Below are 20,560 nucleotides of genomic sequence, written 5' to 3' on the forward strand. Positions count from 1 at the left end.
CTATTCCCTATCATAAAACCTCGTGCCAAATCAGGATGATTGCACTTTTGCTAGCTGGGGGGTTGGGAGACAAAAGGCAATGCAATAAATTACTTGGAAGGCAGCTGGAAGGTTTTCATGGTTCTATGAAGTAAACAGCTTAGCTGTTGTAAACTCCACCCATCTGAATGTCTGTTTGTCCTTCTGTTTGTGTCGCCTGTGTAACTGACAACAGATCCACAAATAGCAACAGAGAAACCCATCAACGATCTAAACGCCTAACTGAGTCCAATATGTTTCATGCCCAGTAATGCTAGTAGCCTAATGCGGAGGAATGCTGTGGTGTCTCTGGGGATGGTCTGTTTACAGGTGCCCTGGACATGCATGTGGGGCTTTTAAACAGCTGTAATGCTGCAGATGAGATCCCTCCCCCAGTGCACCTCTGTCTGTCTGCATGCATCATTTCTGTGAGCTTAACTGTGTGTCCACAAATATTATTAGTTTATCCGTGTGGCTTAAATCCTCATGAATCATAAATGTGATTCCCTATACTTCACAGCTGTACAAACACATAGATACAGGTCTCACGGAGAGAACTATTACAATCATGTATATTTTGTCTTTTATTGCCTACTTTTTAAAGCACAACATCTTTTTAAGTAATTACCAACTCTAAGTCAGTACTATTGCAGTGTTAAAGGTGACTGGACTGGTAGATTTAACAATAAGCCAGATAATTTGTCAGGTTTTCCCAAATGCCGCATTTGGAGACCCAATAATAGAGGTGAGGCCTTGGAGACTACATTTACTCATGTCAGCATCCACCTGTCAGTCAATAGTTAAACTTGTATGTTTTTAACATGTCTTTGTGGATTGGCTCGCTATCAGAGCTGGCCTTTAAATGTCCACTAGAGGAACTGCGGTTTTTTGCCTTGCTCACTTTATTTTTCAGCCCTGATAGTTGCTGCTTGGTTTTACACATATAAACAGAGACACAGAGAGTGACTCATGCATGAGAAGTAATTGCTCACACTACCTGCCTTTATGCTTTTATAGGTTTACTGTATGAGTGTTACCTTGTTGCTGCAAACTGGGATTTAGTTTATTAGTGTTTGGAGTGAATACACAGACACACACAGACACACACAAACATACTAGATGGTGCTAGCTGTCAGAAATGAGGAATACAGTATGAATCTGCACATTCAGACTAACTTTTTCCTGACTCTGGTTCTTCCTGTCTTCCAACCTGCATGCACAATCATGAACTTGTCGCCGATCTTTGACCTTTCTGTTTTTGTTTTGAGAATATTCGTGTCATGCATGCAGTACTGCTACCCATGGGAACCTGATTTTGAACTGCCAGGAACACTTTGGGCTCTTTCCAGCAGACCGCCCTGCCCTTGCTCTGGATACGGGCTAAACTTCACCATGGTTACAGTCTTGCCATGGTTACTCTTCCCAAACGTTGCCGTGGCTCTGTTCTCTCACCATGGTTACTCATAAACCCTTCAAGCGTTGTTTGATCCCAGATCTTCTAACTCAGAGAAACATTTAGCTGGAGGCTGGGCGTCCTCACAAACCCGCCTGTGTCGTCTGTCATACCTGGACTTCATAGAGGGGGTGGGTTTGTTTCAAGAGTCTGATTGGCCGGAGACACGTTCCAACTGTGCTTATACTGCATGAATAGTTTTCCTGTATGAAGAAGATTACCTCTTTGAAAGACTACCCATTGAACCTTGAGTTACGTGTGACTGTTTCTTATGTGTTCTGAGACGTAAAGTGCAGTTAGGGTATAAGTCAGAAGAGTTCATACCGTAACGTCTGTGGCTTCTGGATGTCATAACAATGTTAAAGTAGCGAGCAGTGTTTATGCATGCAGTAATGTTTATAAAGCCGTGGCACCGCTCATAGGAATATCACTTCACACTGGTGACGGCTTATCTGAAACATGTGTGTGCAATAACGAGTAAAACATCTGTGTACTGAGAGAAACACGGATCCGATGTGTTTGGAAATTTCTCTCTTTTTGTTCAGTAATAAGTTTGTTACAATTTTCCATAAATGAGCAAACAGAACCAAAACCAAAATGTAGTGTGTTTATATAAATACATGTAAATATTGCTTAGACTATTTATTATGTGTTGTCTGCTTAAATAATTAGTGGCAGACTTCAAATTATGTGTGATTGCATTTCCTTGTTGTACAAATAAACGAAGTCAGAGAAGCCCAACGTGCAACAGACCACTCCTCTTGTACAATTTTAGACAAAAATCCTGCAGCAGTTCAAAAAGTGCAACATACTGTTCCGATGGACTTTCTGAAAGATCCAAATTGTCCACATTTTTCCAAAAAACTCAAAAGACCTTTTTAAATACAATTAGTTTACTTTATTAGGTAGACCTCGCTGGTACTGAGTTGGATCCTTTTTTTTTCATCAGATTTTGGATTTTTGTCCAAATTGACACATGACAGCATCACAGTTACTACAGATTTCTTTTATTCATGATGCGAGTTTCCCGTTTCACGACATCCCAAAGGTGCTCTGCTGGACTGAGATCTGGTGACTTTGGAGGTCGTTTGAGTTTATTAAACTACTTGTCATGTTCAGGAAGCTAATATGATATGATTTGAGCTTTGGGGCACATTATGCTGCTGGAAGGCCATTCAAAGATGGTCTCACAGTGGTAATAAAGGGATGGACATGGTCAGGAACAATACAACAGAAGTCGAGACGCAACAGGTAGCGTTTTTCCAATTTTCTGTTGTCCAAGAGAGTCTGTGTGAATTGTAGCTCAGTTTCTTGTTTTTAGATGACAAGAGTGGCACCCGGTGTGATCTTCTGCCTGTGTGTGTGTGTTATGACTGACGTAATGTTAGTCTGCAAAACTGGGTTATAACACGTGGTCATTTGAGTGGCTGTTGACTTCTTGTTTCCAGCTTCTCTGACCTCTGGTATCATTAAAGCATTTTCTTCCAGAAAACTGTGGCTCACTGAATATTTTCTCTGCAAACCCTAGAGATAGTTGTGTGGGAAAATCCCAGTAGATTAGCAATTAGTGGGACCATGCCACCTTAAAAGTCAAATCTTAAATCACCTTCCCTGTTCTGATTCCCCGTTTGAACTTCAGCATGTCACAGCGCAGAGCTCCTGCCGTATATATCAAATATAAATGATTAAATATTTGCCTTGAACAGGTGTACCTAATAAAATGTCAGTGAATTACATATTACTTTTAACATGTATCCAGTGTGTAACATTCAACCTGTATTGTTTTGTTTGTTTTTGTTAAAAATAAAAACAATGCTATCAGCTCTTTGTCCTTTTTGTTTTTGTTTTTGTTTTTTTGCTGGATACAAACCAACTACAAATAACTTCGGCTCTACTGGAATTTATTTTGAAACAATGTAACTACTTCCTGAAATCCTCTGTGGCCGCTTTTACCTGGAAACTCAAACTGCCTTTCAACCTGTTTTGCATTAATGACTTCCTTTTGTTGATTGTGTTGTTGTGAGGGCGAGTGAGCGCCTACCTTCTGCTGTACTGAATAGAAAGTGGAAGGTTTTATGAGAGGGATGAACCAGATATCATTTTTTCTTTCTGTCTTGGTAATCAGTGGCACTTTGTTGACCTGCTGAAATGTGGACAGAAGTGATGAATGTTTTCTTATTTCAGGATGTTAACAAAGTCACACACACACACACGCTCAGAGAGACACAACAGCGCAGTCACAGTGCTGCTGAGAGCCACAGAGACTTTTCTGTTGGAGGGAACGCCTCTGTTTATTCTCCTTTCCTCAGCCATGTATCAGTCTAAATGAGTCTTTCTGTGTGTTTATTTTCTCAGCCTTTCGAGGGTTATGTTTGGAGGGCTTTATTGTTTTGGGGCACATGATGTACTTTTGTAGAAAGGCATGTATAAAAAGTATAGGTTGCTGTTTGTGTGCGTGTAGTCTTAGGCTCTTGGAGGGAGTGCACTAAAAGGCCTCAAGCATTTTCCACAATGACTGTTTTTTCCAGCGTATTATGCAGCTGCCCAGACAATAATGCCCTATTGTTTTATGCATGCATAAGTGTGTTTATGTTTGTGTGTGTGTGTGTGTACATGCAGATACAATGGCTCTCTGCCCAACGGGGATCGGGGGCGACGTAAAAGCCGCTTTGGACTTTGCAAGAGGCCGAAGGCAAACGGGGTGAAGCCCAGCACAGTTCACGTCGCCTGCTCTCCACAAGCAGCCAAGGTGAGACGCACAAAAACACGACCTTTTAGACTTACAAGTGATCACAAAGCTGCAGCCGTCAGTTAGATTCATTAAACACATGGCCTAAACATTTAATGATGGAAAATTGCATTCTTTAATTCATCTCTGCGTAGGTGTGGGATGTTGTTTTTATGAAAATGTCAAATACAAACACACTGGTTCAGTGGTTTTGGCCTGCAGTGCTCCAACAAAGGCTTTTGTGTGCTTTTTTGTTCTGTGATATTAAAGTACTGCACACAATGAATCTCACAAACACACACACAATTGTCAGGAGAGAAAAGGAAAAAAAGCTCAGCAGAGCTTCCCTGAGTTTGCAGAACAAGGAAAAAAATCAGGTACAAGGTTTTGTCAAGGTTTTAAAATATATTTGGACAATGGTTTTTACATGGGATTTAACTTGGTCAAGGTTTATAAGAGAAACAAATGTGAGCTGTCCAGTGGAAGGTAACTGAGCATTTTCTTGCAAAATCCAGGTTAGAACACGTTCATGTATTTCCATCATCAGCCCAAAGTCTGCCCAGAAATCCACTAAAATCTGTTAAATGATCAGGGAATTGTAGTTGTGTATGTGTGTGAGAGAGTGCTTTTTTGGTTTGACATCTGCACATAATGGCTTCTCTGAGAACGCACACTTTTATACCCTGACTCACACACCCACTCGCGCACAGGCCAGGCTTTAGCTGCAGTCTGGAAGAGCGATTGTCCGTTTCTGTCCTGTGTGTGGTCCTAACTGACCAAAAAGAACATGGGTCCAGTTAATGATTACACATCTCCACCACTCCCGTGTGCATCTGTTATTTTCTGCAAGGATCATTGAGGAGATGTCAGAGGTGTTTTTGATAGAAAACATGCTCAGTTCAGTCTTCTGCATTTAAAGTGAAGGGTTTGATTCTGCTTTCAGTGCTGATCTGATCTCTTCCTTCTGTCTTTCCAGGCCATAAGCAACAAAGACCAGCACAGCATCTCTTACACTCTGTCTCGAGCCCAGACGGTGGTGGTGGAGTACACCCACGACAGCAATACAGACATGTTCCAGGTAACAAGCCCCAGCTTTTATCACCGTGCCTGGAGTTTTACAACCAATTCACAGTCCTTACTTTTTCCACTTCACTGCTCCACTCACACACATATTAAATAGAGGCTGGTAACAGAGCATCTGCGTGTTTAGTGCAGGGATTTTCGATCTTTAAAGCAGAGCCCTTGAAGGGACGCCGGAATGAGAGACATGAGGCACACTGTGTGAGGTGAAGTGCATGATGTCTTTCTGAAAATAATGGGAAGTTAGTTGTTGTGGTTTGGCCCGCTTATCAACACAGTCAGCAGTTGGATCTGCAGCAGTGGAAGTGACACATAGACACTTAAGATACTTTGAAACCTCAGTCCTGATTACAGCAAACTGCTTCCAAATTTGTACCTCTCGTAATAACGGACCCTTTATTCCAATGTGCACCATGAATAAAGGGCCACAAATGGACTTGGAAAAGCTAAGAAAAAAGCCTCTTTGAAAAACAATATCAAAGTACTTCAGTTATAGTTGTCTGTGTACTAAAACAGGTTCAGCATCTTCATAACGTGCCATATCTCAAAGTATAAACCAGAGATTCTTTTTGAGCTTTATCCATATCAAGTCACCAATAAACAAGGATCAAAGCTGAATTTTAGTTAATAAAAAATAGCACAAAAGCATCACCAGAGTTTTGTTTTCTATACAAAAATCTTCTGTATAGTCCACATCCCCCTGGATGAGCCACAGTTTGAGAACCACCACTGGTGTATACAAATGTAAATGTAGAAATGTTTTTAATTAAAAAAAAAAAAAAAGCCCTTAATGTAACACCTCTCCATGAATCGCCACCTTATCGTGGTGGAGGGGTTTGCGTGCCCGTGTGATCCCAGGAGCTATGTTGTCGGGGGCAACTTGCCCCTGGTAGGGTCTCCCAAGGCAAATTGGTCCTGGGTGAGGGGCCAGACTAAGTGCGATTCAAAAAAAGAAAAGCAAAAACAACCGCAACAAAAACAAACAAAAAAAACCTTAGAAGTACTGCCCAGATTAGGAAACTACCCAGGAGCCTCGGTGAATGGGCTTATTGTCAGCTCAAGCGATGTTCGACTCCACCATCCTGTCAGTTTACCACCTGCAAAAGGATCCATGGAGGTCCGGTGCTTTGTGTATTCACGGAGGTGTTGGCGGGATAATCCCTGGCGCCCTAAACTGCGCAAGGCAGAACTGTTCATTTATTGGCCGATCTATGAAAAAAAGAATAAGATCCCAAATGCAAGCTTGGTCATTTGAAAGGAGGAGGTTTAAGTGACGTCCTACTAGAAGGAGGCAAGTCCAGGACCTGCTGCAGATAACACATTTCTCAGTTGGCTTGGGAGCCCTTCAGTGTCCTCACCAGAAGAGGGGTAAAGGGAAGTCTGGGCATCTCTGCTTAGACTGGAGTCCCTGTGTCCCAGACATGAATAAGCAGCAGAAAACGGATGCATGCTTGGATATAAAATGATCTTTACATCAGATGGAGTTTTAATGAAATGGTAAATGTTAAAATTTCTATTATTTTTTTTTTTTTTTTGCCTGATGACCTTAACTGGTGAGTTGCCTTAAGCTTGGAAAAAGCAGTCTACTGCTCTGCTGGTGCTTTCAGCCATGTCACATAATGACTTCTTTCCATCTGGTGACATTAACTCTTGGAGCTGACTGTGTCCTGATCTCACTGTGTTGAGTAATAAAATGAACCAATCATGAATCATTCATCTTAGTCAGATTTGGACAAAAGATATTACTGCATCAGTAAAGCTTTTAACACAGAATTCCTCCAAAGTCATTGTGTTCTGTCTTGACTTGCACTAACACTGAGGCTTTCCTGTGTGGTGTTTATGGTACTCTGGTGATGCTATCAGGGAAGAAAAGTACTCATCTTTAGGGGTTTTATACAAGTTTGCAATGCATGTGAAGCAATTCGACTCTACTTAAAAGTCTCTAGCATGTCTTTGTTCTGCGTATTGTCTGCTATTAAAGATTCTCCAACTGTCTTGGCTTATGTATTTCAAATTTCCTAATGGATTCCATCCTGGACACATTCTGCATCCATTTAGCAGTTTTTGTCTCCATTCTCTGTTATGTTTTTCATCTTACCAGCTTCCCCTGAGGTAATACATCATTATATTATCACATCGCTGAAAAGCATTGTGGGCTAATCTTTCCATCTCTCTTCTCCAGATCGGTCGATCCACAGAGAGTCCAATAGACTTTGTAGTGACGGATACAGTGGCAGGCAGCCAGAGTAACGCAGACACTCAGTCGGTCCAAAGCACCATCTCCCGCTTCGCCTGCCGCATTATGTGCCAGCGCACGCCGCCTTACACAGCGCGCATTTACGCCGCAGGCTTCGACTCTTCCAAGAGCATCTTCCTCGGGGTGAGCACTGTTTCATCTGGAGCTTCAGACACGTGTGGGCGAGTTTGTGAGAGCAAAAAGGCAGAAGGATGAGAGAAGGAAAGACTAAAGAACCACAGGACAAAGAGGAAAACAAGACATGAAAGACGTGTCGTAGAGCGTGTGCTCTCATATTATTCTAAAACCTTTAACCTGCTTTTACTTTTCCCATGTTCTTGTTTTTACTGTCCTTCTCCATTTGTCATTGTTTGACAGCAGAGGACAACAACTGATGGTGTCCTGTTAGTGCTCTTGGTGGCAACACTAAACTCACACATGCTCAGTAGAGAAAGCTCAGTCTGCTAAATATGATAGGAGGTTGGACGAAGGGCTGCTGAACGCATATGAATATCAGCGTGTTTTTTGCTTCATTCAGGAGAAAGCTGCTAAGTGGAAGACATCTGATGGTCAGATGGACGGGTTGACCACCAACGGCGTGCTGGTGATGCACCCTCGCAACGGCTTCAGCCAGGACTCCAAACCAGGCGTCTGGAGGGAGATCTCAGTCTGCGGCAACGTCTTCACCCTGCGAGAAACGCGCTCAGCACAGCAGCGGGGAAAGATGGTAGGAACACATGAACTGTTTACTTTTTTCCATAGGTGTATCTACTTAAAATTTCATACAAGTTTGAATCTCACTGACCCTGAGGTCAGGTTTTTCTGAAAAAATATATACAATAGGTGTGTTTACTAGGAAGCTGAGGGGAAGCGCTGGTGGATGCCAATATTTTTGACACTGTGGATTGTCATTTTTCAGCTCCACAGGTTTCAGCGTGGTCTCCACTAACTCCTAGCAACCTGTGCCACGCTTTGTCACCAAAAATAGTCAATTCTGGCCAACAGTTATGAGTTCCTGCATATTTCCACTTTTTTTAAAGTTGTCAGGAAATAGTCACAGTAATTAGTAAAATATACAGGTTAAAAGAAGAAATTCTCAGAAGGGGGAGAAAATTAGCGAGTTCTAAAAGTTGCATAATTGTTGCACAAACATCATCACACGTTCAGTGATTATTAGCATCTAAATGTTAATGTTTATTTTGATTTGAGCTTTTTAACCTGTTTTAATCACTGCTAAAAAACGCATGAAAACCTTGAAATGCACAGTTCTTGGTCTTTGCCTTTTTAGAGGTAATTTTTTCTTCTGCAATCACAAATATTGTGATTTTCTTGCAGAACTGCTGTATCGCGATGCCAGTTATCGTAGGATATGTATCATGAGTTACTGTGATTAAAATGATGAATGCATTTTCAGTCTCTCTGCTCCGTGGCAATCAGTTAACCGCAAAACATATTTCCCTCGCACACATTCCATCACAGCATCTCATACTTCATCACAATCGCATAGCAGCGCTGTCACTCAGGCAGCAGGAGGTCAGTCAGAGCTTAACACCCACCAGGAGGTCACTGGGATGCTATCTCCATGGCAGCAGGCCCTCCTGTCAAAGCTGTTTGTAACAAGACCATGTAAGGGATCCTCTTGCTGACGTCACAGTCTCCCAGCCAGTCGCGGCGCTGTCTGCGTCTCATCAGTGTGGACAGTTGTCTGATTGGATTTACGAGGCTGTTGGGATGTTTCATTAGGTCTTTGTTTCTTCTCCTCTTCCTCCTCCTCTCCGCAAGATGTATATCATCAGCCACGCGCACACAGTCAGCAGCCGTAATATTAATCCATCCCTTTATCGAGTGTCCCACCTGCTCTCAAGTCTTTCCACAAATTAACAGCTCCCTTATCTCCACCTGCCCTTTCCCATCCACACACTTACCAGTGTTATCCACCTCTACAGCATCCACTCGTTATTTCACAGCTGATTGATCATTTGTATTGCCAGCTGCGGGACAGCACATATTTTCATTACGCACGGTAACAAAGCGCGATGGTGTTTAAACCGTCTGCACATACGAGTGGTTACTGCTCAGGTGGAGTCCTTTCATTGTCAGCGTCGCTACAGTTGGGGTAACATCACTATACAAGATGAAAGGCTGTGGGACTTTACTACAAAGATAACTTGTACTTTCTTAAAACATGTTTCTTTAACATGTGACTACAACAAGAAGCCTGAACTCTAAAGAGGATGTTGGAGCCCTGGTTTGAAATATTACACCCATTGTTGTTTTGTTGTATGTGCTATTACACAGAGATACAGAAAAAAGAAAAACATGAATTGAATTTTAAAATTACCGTATTTTCTCTGTGATTTAAAAAAAAAAACCTTAAGTTTGAGTTAGTAAACCCCACTTAGATGAAATATTTTTCTTTTATTTAAAGTCCTAAACAGGCCAAAACCTGTTTAGTGGAGAGCAAATCTTGATTGTTGAGACTAGAATTTAATGACTAAATAGCTGACTAAATATATGTGTGCTTTTATAAGTCATTTATTCTGTTTTGGCCTTTGATGAATAATGTGAAACCAAAAGAGAGAAATGAAATCTTGTGTCACGATGAAACTGAAATAAACCTGCTCAATGCATTTTTGTGCCTCCAGTCACATCTCTGCATGAAGCAATAAAAACACTCCGTCAACTGCCACTGTTACTCAGCAGTGACTCCATGCAGTCCCTATCTAAATAAATGAGGAAATAGACCTAACATGAATTTTAATTTTGGCCATCAGGGAATAAAATGTAGCGAAAAAATCTGATAATAAGTGCTTTAAAAGTTTTGCGACTCTGATTCAGGTTTAAAAAGCTTGTCTTTGTTGCCAGGTCTTCTTAGCCAAAAGTAAGACATAAAGCACGCTTCTCGATATCTTTACTACAATAAAGTGTAGATGGGAATCACTACAACAACATGATTGTCTTAAATGCTTCCTGGACTGGATCTTTTTGTGGCAGGAGCAGCACAACCTCCATATTTAAAGTTAAGGGATCAGATTTCTGTTCAGGGTTAAACTGCTTAGAAACCTTCCAGCAGATGTCATTTCAGTCCAGTTAGGTGTTGGTTTGTATTCACTCGATATCAAAACTAGAATTAAAAACTGAGTGTTGGACTCATCCAACAACCTTAAATCATTAAACAACAACATTATTTTTGACTGAAAGGCTGAAAACTGAACATCTTACTGGCTTCTAATAGTGTTTTCCTCAACTCTCAAGTGCACTTCTCTTAATGAGAGAACTGCTCTGCCGTAGCGGACGCTGACACATGAAGGACATTGTGATTGAATAGTCTTGAATAAATTGGCTCAGCACATTTGCCAAAAGCCCCTGAGTTGTTGGTTTAATGTTTAGCTCCACGGTGTGTAATCTTTAAATGACATGATGGGGATAAAGATTCATCAGAAGCATTTTTGGTAGCTTTTTTGCGTCGTTACTGGGAGGTGAAGATGAAACATGCACAAGTTTGTTTCAGTTATTGGGTGGATTGAGTCAGCCTTTACCAGCAGGGCAGCTGGTTTGCCCTTCTGTTTGACATAATTAGGAATATCTTACAGTGCAGTCTACACACACGCACACACACATATAACAGTGGGTTGTAATGGGGGGTAGTGCTGCTGTGGGGGTTTTCGTGAGGGATGACAAATGATCGGAGTGCAGTGTCTGAGCTCCTGCTGCTTTAATACAAGCTTTTGTCCTGATAATTTAACGGTTTCAGTGTAATTAAATTAAACTCTGAGAGGAGGTGAGAGCATCTTGATGTTTACATGGACCGAGGGCCCTTATGTCATTAAGCTTGAGCATGATTATACACTGAGGAGACAAATACTTCTTTAAACTGTGTTTTTAAAGTGGGTTAGAAGAAGCTACCTTATAAATACAGGGTTTGCTTAACCTTCTGAACTCTTACCTGTTCCAGCTGAAAAGCTGGAGTACGCAACATAAAGCCTGAGGGTGAGGCTCACAGACGATGTTAATCCAGGCCGGGACTTTTTAAAAGGAAAGGAAAACGAAACAATGCCTCAAAATGAATAAAAGGCAGCGCTATGCGATTCAGTCTCAGAATGAATGACTATAACGAGTTTGTACTGCTTTTAACTCTATTCCATCAGACGTCACTCTAGTGTGTTCAAATTGGGCAGTTTGAAGGCTATATTATGGTCGCCGCATGACCATAATATTGACCATTCAGGACAGTGAGCTGATGGTCAGTTTCACCATTCAGTGCTAGTATTGAGGTTTCACAGTCACATGACTACTAACCACGTTGATGGTAACTTGCCCGTCATTTATGAGGGGAAAATGTATGTTCCCCAACCAGTTGGCCTCCTTAAAGTTTCTTTGGTTGCTTGCAGATTTCCGCAGTCGCCCATAGTTTCTACGGAAAACTCTGACTTGTCTAAGAAAACTCTCCAGCTGCTCTCCAAGCAGGAATGAAATTGTATAACATGCAGTTCGCCTTCAAAGTAAAAGACGAGCATTTTGTAACGTGTTGGCTGCAGCTTTTACTCTGAAGGTGAATGCAGCACACCAGGTTAAAAAAACTACAAAAGGTGCACAACAACCTGGCATAACACTGAACTGAGTGTGAGTTTGAACAAATGACCAAATGGCTCAAGGCTCGATCCAGTGGCTGGGGTTTTATTGTGACCTCTCCTTACTTTCCTGTCTAAAAAATCTCCAATAAAGCTAAAAATGCCATAAAAATAATGTTTAAAAACAACAACACCCATGTGTAGTTTACACCAGCAGTTGTGATGCCACTTTAGTTTTTTGCTTGGGGCTGTAATCGACCTTTATGACGGATGCAGACTTTTTCTGTCTTGCAATGAGCATGTTTGCTGTCACCATTTTGGTGTTTTGCAACCGAGTCATTGCACCGACTCAAGATGTTAGCCAACGAGGATAACCCTGGATAATCCTCCAAATAAACAAAATAGACTTAATGTTTTAATCAGTGTGATCTGAAGGGACTTGCTGAGAAAATAAGTCAGGAAAGTGTCTGCTGAGGTTGAGTCAGGCGCTGCCAGGTTGGCTTTACTTTTCAGATCCAGAAGCTACATCCGCGTTTCTACTGTGCATCTTTCCTCTGTGCTTCGGTATTTCTGCATCAGACACGAAGCCAGGCTTTAATGAAAAGGGAAGACATTATCTCAGGCCATTATTGTAGTCATGTATTCCACATTGCGTTTGTTCAATAGTAAATGTAGGTAAAGAGTTTCTTCAAAAAGTCTGAGTTAGCTGTGACACATTTAATAACAGAAGATCGGTTTGGTTAATTCATGAATTTGACCATGTATGTTTTTTTATTTAAATCTGCTATCACCAACATTTTCTTAAATCATTGATGTAGGTATGTAGTACATGGTAAATATTATATCCTGATGATTGTATAATAATCTATTTTAAGTTTAGTATTGCAGTTTGATGTGTTTTATCAGTGACCCTCACAGTGGTGCATATGAGACGATAACCAGCACAGAAGCATTTATTTGGTAATCTGTTTGCATTTATATGTTAAAAAGAAGCCCACATACTGTAGACGAATTTGTAATGTGTATCACATTTGTGTAGGTTAGCTGTGTTTCTATTATGTTTCATCATTTAACTTGATCAGTGTTCCTCTGGATAAAAGTAGAGTGTGTTATTTTACTGGGCAGATGTGATTCTGTGTTATTGCCGAACAAGGGCATTACTGACATAAATAACGACATACATGAAGGTTACAGACCAGGAGGGACACATGAGCCAGCGGTGATGTAATGCTGCCGCTATGTAAATCTGTTCACCCTGAATCACAGGGTGACCTGGGTGTCAGTGTTAGGTTGACTGATGGCATCAAAACACCTGGGAGCTGACTTCACCCTCATCTCTGTGTCACTTATTGTATCACTTTCCCGCCCTTTCTCTTTCTCTCTTTTTTCTGTTTGTCTCCTGTTTTGTTTCTTCACACTGCCCTCACCCTGGTGTCCTCTGGTTATCTCAACATGGAATTTCCCATCCTGTCTGATCTTACAGAGCCAATCCGAGCACTTACTTCAAGACTGTACTTCACCAAAATTTCCACCAGTTCTCTGTCCTGCCCCGTCTGCCGCCGTCATTTCAGTTTCCTCATGCCATGTTGTCTCCAGCTGTCAGTCCCGTGCTTCCCTCCCTGAAACCCACATCTGTCAGAGGGAGACATGTGGATATTTGTGCTATGCTGCCACCTACTGTGGTCAGACAGATCCTGCAAGCCCCGGTGTTTCATGTTTTATACTTTTCCAACCTTCAGGGTTGAGCGTATCCCAGCATGCACTGGGTTAGAGGCGTGGCACTCAGGAGAGGTCACTGAATGCAAAGGCTCAAATGACTAAAATAAAACCAGCTGTATTTGGAAAATGTTAAATTCTTCCTGCAGGGTGCACAAAGGCTAAAACCTTCTAAACAAACACGTTTTAATGTGTTTTTTTAATTATATAAAATGTCACATGTTCCACAGGATATTTGAATCATGAGTGTAGCTGCTGTCAGAAAAGTCGAATTTCAGAATGTGAAATCTTTTGTTTCTAATAGTAGCTATAGCGAGTAAAGTACTAGGTTGCTACAACCATACAATAAAATGACAATAAAAACAAATGAAATGAGTGAACACGACTTGTTCAAAGGTGAGAATTTCCAGTAAACTTCAGTGTGGATTTGCATTTGCACGGACCACGACAACTTTTTTAAAAGCTAACTATTGGGAAAGCCACAGATCCTTAAGTGTTCAGTTTATTTTTAAAGTATAGGCTCACTGCAATGCAGTAGTTTACACTGTCACCAAAAGTGTTGGTTTAAACCTCCCGTTCTTCTCCAAAGACACACATTAGTGGTGTTTTTGAATTGGTCATCGGTGTGGTTGTCTGTCTCTGTGTTTGCTTGGTAGTTGACCAGCAGCCAGTCCAGGGTGAAGAAATTGGTTCGATATTTAAGGGTCATAAAATATGCTAAAGAGTTAACTTTTACTTTTGTGTGCAATCTCATTTGTTACTGAATCCAGTTATAATTTTTTTTCATTATTGCTTTGTGCTGAAAAATATCTAAATTTGGGACAATTGAGACCTTTCTTGGATTTTTTTTTATTGGACTTGCTCAGGGAGGCCAAGAACCAATAGCACTTCATCATCTTGCCGCTCCTACCACCTCCTGTCGGACATAATGCTGTAGGCTTTCGGTGTCATTAAGGTCTTCTGTGCACAATAAATCATCACCTTTCCACTTTTTTTTGTTTAGCTTTAAAAAAAAAGTTGTTGAAAGTTTTTTCTTACCTGCGGGTGAAAATCTCAGTTTTGTCTAAATTTGACTCTGGGTATAACCTGCTACCCTTCCTCTGTCTTTCAGGTGGAGACGGAGAGTCAGGAGCTCGTTGATGGCTCCCTTATCGACCTCTGCGGCGCCACCCTGTTGTGGCGCACTGCTGAAGGCCTGGCCCGCACTCCCACCCTGAAACACCTGGAGGCGCTGCGGCAGGAGATCAACGCGGCCCGCCCGCAATGTCCCGTGGGCTTCAACACGCTGGCCTTTCCCTCAATGCGTCGCAAAGACACACCTGACGAGAAGCAGCCCTGGGTCTACCTCCAGTGCGGTCACGTGCACGGCTACCACAACTGGGGCAACCACCGCGAGGAGAGGGAGGGCCGGGAGGGCCGCCTCAGGGAGTGTCCCATGTGCAGAACCAAAGGGCCGTACGTGGCGCTGTGGCTGGGCTGCGAGGCGGGCTTTTACGTGGACGCGGCCCCGCCCACTCACGCCTTTAACCCCTGCGGTCACGTTTGTTCGGAGAAGACTGCGGCCTTCTGGAGTCAGATCCCGCTTCCTCACGGCACACACACCTTCCACGCCGCCTGCCCCTTCTGCGCCCAGCAGCTAAGCGGCGAGCAGGGCTACGTCAGACTCATCTTCCAGGGACCCCTTGACTAACGGCGGGAACTTCCCAGCATTCTTTGGAGGTTTTATTTGGATGCTGACCCCGTATTTAACACGGGGACCTTCCCAGATCTGTTTTTTTCTGGACTTTTTGTCTCTCTCTCATTTTTAAGTGACCTTTGTATTGCTTTTTCATGAATGACGACAAAGATTTCTATATTTTCATGTGAAACCAGAGACAGAAAAACCAAACAAAGAACACTGCTGGGTCAAACCTTTTTTGCGTTTGTTTCTTGGAAAGGACTTTCAACAGTATTTATCTAAATTACTATCACACCGCAGCGCAAACCTGCGGTTTTATTCATGTTTATTGTTGCATTATACATCTGTGTACATCTCTTAGAGCTAATTTAAACAAAGATGTTTATTTATGGCCCTGGAGCATCGCTTCATCCTTTATCTGTCAGATAACTTCAATACTATTAAGCGTTTTATTTTGAAACTTCAGTATATTGTTAACCAGATATAAAGTTTTAGGTGTGTTCTGAGGGTTTTGTTCTGTCTCTCTCTGCCTTGTTCACCACTCAGATCTGTCATATTTATACACCCCGTCCTCTCACGTCGTGTGTTTAAACCCTTCAGTTATTCTTCTATCCCATTAGCCATCACCACAGCCTTTTCCCTTGCAAAGCAATAGATCTGGAACTGAAACCTCCTAAAGCATTATGGGAAACCGAGTCTTCTAGGCATCTTTGCAAATGGCCTGAATGACTGCTCCCTCCCTTTAAAGTGAAATATCTTTGTGGGTAAGTGAGTGAATCTCTACGCAGCCATGTAGCTAATGTTATACTTTACACAAACACACACACACTTGCAGACACACACGCTAACCAGACCAGAGGGGTGCACTGCAAACCAAGATTAGTGGATCAGCGAGGTATCCTTATCCTCAAGTCACAAAGATGGCTTTCTGTTAACCATGTCTAGATCACATGGTACGTTATGCTGGTGACATAATCTGCTCCAGACTACGTTAGGTGTAATGTTTTGAAGGAAGGAGTACCTTTTAATTATACTGGTGAAGGAAGACGTGCAAAATGTGTTGCATTGTCATTGGGAGTTCTTGCATTCAGCTGGTGATGCAGGACATGTATAAATAGTAATTTTATGCTTGACCTGAAAGCATATGGGGGGCATATATGACCTGAAACCAGCAACTGAGCCCATTAAGGTATCAGGAAAGCGTTGACTCCAATACAACCAGAAAGTGTTCTTGTAAACAGGAGTCGCCCCCTGCTGGCTACCTAAATGAATGCAGGCATACGGTTTTCAGCCATCTTTTACAGTGAATATGGTTAGAAGTGAATGCGCTGGGCAGACTGTATTATTGAAGAAAGCCTGGCGGCCACATTGACCTTGCTTCTCAGCACACCCCTCTGGTCAGATGCTTTTCATGTGTGGACAGTGTCTGGTTTATTCTGCGTGATAACTGGGATGTCTGAGGCACACCTGCACAGTCAAAGCAAGATCACTACTGTGCCAGATGAGGTACGGTTTTCTGATCGGTATTAGTATTGAGCTCCGAATGTATTAGACGTCCTTTTGACAGCATTGCAGTTACGCCAGTATTTTAAAATCCTTTTCTTGTCACGTGCCCTACTGGAGGCTGGAAAAAAATCTACGCACTATTTGTTCAGCTACACCTAAAAGTATGCAAACCGAGGCAGTTGAAGTCATTTCAGCAGGTTTCTCCTCCTCTGGCGTGAATCGTCACAGTGCAGGAAGTCCCATCTGTCTTACGCATCGAGCGAGCAACAAAAAGCAGGAGACACAAACACATCTGCTGTGGTTTGACTCAGGTTTGACACAAGCACACACACACGCACGGCTTTAAGCTTCACAATTCTCTTTATGCACGCGTGTGCGCTCATTAGGGCTTCGTGTTAACTTGTGCTTTCCAAACAAGGTCGAGCTTCAGATATCAGGGCTGCTCTTAGTTATATTTTATGTTGATTAAAAACAAGAATGAGAGCTGTTAGGCTTAATTTCTTAACTTTATAGTTAATATAGTAACTTGGAGAGCTATTATATATACATTTCTTTCAATATAGTGCTGAGTCATTTTAAGCCTTTATGAGAGAAAATAGAAGAGTAGAGCATAAAGTGTGAGACATGAAAGGCCTCGTTTTGTAGTTTGTTTCCGATGTAGAGCTCTGATTTAAATATAATATATTATTCGATAACCTTTTACTACATATGATGAAAACTGTCTTCCACTGATGCTTTTACTTTAAATAAGGACCTAAACAACCAACTGCACTCTATTATCTTTATATTTAAACCACATAAATGCTTAAATCTGTAAACGCCTTACGCCCTGGAGTTTCTTTAATGGGACTTAATCTGAGGAAAGAAGTTTTTCTCTGCTGACATCTTAGCTTCAGGATGGACGAGTTAGTCAGACTCGAGACAACCAGGTTCGAGATAAACACAGTGGAAAAACCGCACAATGATGCCTCTTTATTTTTATTAATTTTGTATTGATTCATTGGAAGCGGATAACAAACTGCTTCAGAACTTATCATAGAAACTAAATGTGAACAATAACTGCATGTTCAAACTAAGTGTAGAGCTTTTTAAGGAGAGATTTTTGTTTCAGCTCCAGTGCACGGGTTAGTTATGTATGATTAGTTATTTAATATCTGCCCACCAACCCGTCTGATAATCCTTTGACTAAAGAGTAAACGACGTTGAAACGTGACCTTAAACTTGAGATTTGATTCCTCTAATAACATCAGACTTGCACTAAACCACAAATATTTTTCATTTTTCTTGTCTAAACTTTTCTTTTTAAAAGTCGCAGCACTACAGATGCTCCAGATTAGATTCTCTTAAAGTAGCTTTGCATGAGTCACAGTTCAAAATAATCCTTATCTTTTACTGTGCCTTGGTTCCTCCCATCAGTTCGTCCTCTGCATGAAACAAGCAGTTTTATCCCTTTTTTAAAAAAAAATTAAGCCAACTTTCTTCTGATTGGCTATGCAAACAACAGGTGGGATGTCAGCTCTGAATGACATCACACAGAGCTAAAAGTCGAAGGGGAAAAAAAAAAAAATTCTGAAACTAGTTTGAAGCTCTGCCTCGAAAACAACGTAAAGCAGAGATGCAAAATAACCGAATCCAACTTCATGTGCTGAGGAAGACTGTGTGCTGTGATCGAAAGCTCAGGATGAGCTACTACAGATCATTTATCAGATGCTGTTTGAAAAGTTAATGCTGACCTTGGAGACCACTGTCCTGATATTTGGAGCTTTATGTGAAAGCACAGATTCTCCTGCTGCACACATCTGTAACATCACTGCTGTTCGCCCACTTCACTCGAACGAGACACACACTCAAACTGTAGAAACCTCCAGAAAACGAAGCAGCTTTACTAACCAGTCACTTCCAAACTGTTCACACAGAGCCTCAGGTCTGCGTGGACACACTCGTATCTGCAGGTAAAAGTAGTGCGTGTGAGTGCGAAGCTGTAATTTATACGTTCGTGTTGATTGTATGTGTGCAGTTTGTACGTGTGCTCATGTGTCCACACATTAAGTAGCTCTCCAGATAATGTCCATCAGTATCCTCAGAGTGCAACACACTAACTCACCTCAGGGAGAAAATACGAATATGAATCACACACACACACAAACACGCACACACACAGTTAAGGTCTACTGAGGATACCTCACGAGTTAGAAGTCAAATCTGGATTCAGATGTGCGTCCTGTCTCTCTAACCCAGTCTTCTGTCATGGATTAAGTGTGTGATTTTTAAGGGCTTCCCTCCGTCTCTGTACTGTTTCTCTACACGAACACAGGCCTGACCCCGCCCCCGCCCTCCACTCGCTCTTCCTCCTCTCCTGTTCGGAGTGTATTTGTGCTTGTAAAAGGCGAAAGCAATGAATGTTTCCAGCAAACACTTTTTTGTAAACGACTTTAAACAATAAAGTGTAAAAGTGACACATTTCCCCGTGTGCTGGGTTTTATTTGCATCGTCAGTGCAAAGCTATTAAACAAAATGTAAGTTAACTGAAACAAAAACTACAGTTTACACAACAAGTTAATAGAAGTGAGAGGAAATAGCTCGATCAGATTTACCTGTTGATTCTACAGAAGTCTCATTTTTGTTCTGTTGACTTTGAATCAACTCTTAAATAGATAAATTTAGGTAGTCTTTCAAATTAACTGCTAAAAATTATGTCAGAGGTTTACAAGATGCTGATGAGATCTGCTAGGATGTATGGTTTGGAGATGAAAAAGACAAAAGGCACAGCTGGAGATGACAAGTGAACATATTAGGATTTTCACTGGGAGTGAGCAGGATGGACAGGATTAGAAAGAAGTACATCAGGGGGACAGCTCAGGTTCGTGGATATGTTGGACAAAGGAATACTGAAGCTGGTAGGCAGGAAGAAAGAGGGAGACCCCAGAAAAGGTTCATGGATGTAGTGAAGGATTACATGAAGAGAGTTGATATGACAGAAGAGGGTGCTGGGATTGGGTGAGATGAAGGCAGATGATTTGCTGTGGCGACCTGTAAAGGAAATAACCGGAAGAAGACAGTCCAACCCTAGTTCAGGGTCAGTTGGTATCTCTTAAATACAGAGATTTTAGACGAAGTCAAGCAGCTGCTTCTGCACATTGAGTTGATTGTTTTATGAGTCGAGTTTATGAACTATTAATTCATACCCTGTCTGCTCCATACACATGATTTCTGGTGCTTTTACACTCAGAGGCCACCAGGTGGTCATACAAATGATTAGAATGAGTAAAGAAACTGGATCAGTGTTCTGGATTTCTCTGCAAACCTTCCAGAAACATTAATAAATGTTCTGCCGACATCTCTCAAGAGTTGACTGACGGACAGATGACACAGTACACGTGTTCAGTATTTCATATTGCACTTTATTCACCTCTGAAGAGGCAGAAGCGGTCTGGGCTGAGACCTCGTCGCTGTCACAGATCAACACTTATTGCTTTCGGGCTCTCGGTCCGCACGGGTCGGACCCATCTCAAGTATACTCACACTGAAACTTTGTGTACATGTACATATGTAAATGAATATGTGTATGTGTGTG

The 20,560-nt window shown here is 41.8% G+C and overlaps 1 protein-coding gene across 3 annotated transcripts in view; it reads left to right on the forward strand.

Moving 5' to 3' along the window:
- Nucleotides 1–19,446, forward strand: part of peli1b (pellino E3 ubiquitin protein ligase 1b) — a 50,217-nt gene extending 30,771 nt beyond the window's left edge. For all 3 annotated transcript variants that reach the window (XM_005922429.2, XM_005922430.2, XM_005922431.3), the window contains exons 3-7: nucleotides 4,091–4,220; nucleotides 5,176–5,277; nucleotides 7,462–7,659; nucleotides 8,054–8,242; nucleotides 14,914–19,446. In XM_005922429.2, coding sequence (XP_005922491.1) covers nucleotides 4,091–4,220; nucleotides 5,176–5,277; nucleotides 7,462–7,659; nucleotides 8,054–8,242; nucleotides 14,914–15,492 — 1,198 coding nt within the window. In that variant the 3' untranslated portion in view covers nucleotides 15,493–19,446. The remainder of the gene's footprint in view (nucleotides 1–4,090; nucleotides 4,221–5,175; nucleotides 5,278–7,461; nucleotides 7,660–8,053; nucleotides 8,243–14,913) is intronic.
- Nucleotides 19,447–20,560: the final 1,114 nt, after the last annotated feature.

The sequence above is a fragment of the Haplochromis burtoni genome, unplaced genomic scaffold (genome assembly GCF_018398535.1).
Source record: "Haplochromis burtoni strain Fernald_Lab_line unplaced genomic scaffold, NCSU_Asbu1 Contig_57, whole genome shotgun sequence".
Lineage (NCBI taxonomy): Eukaryota > Metazoa > Chordata > Actinopteri > Cichliformes > Cichlidae > Haplochromis > Haplochromis burtoni.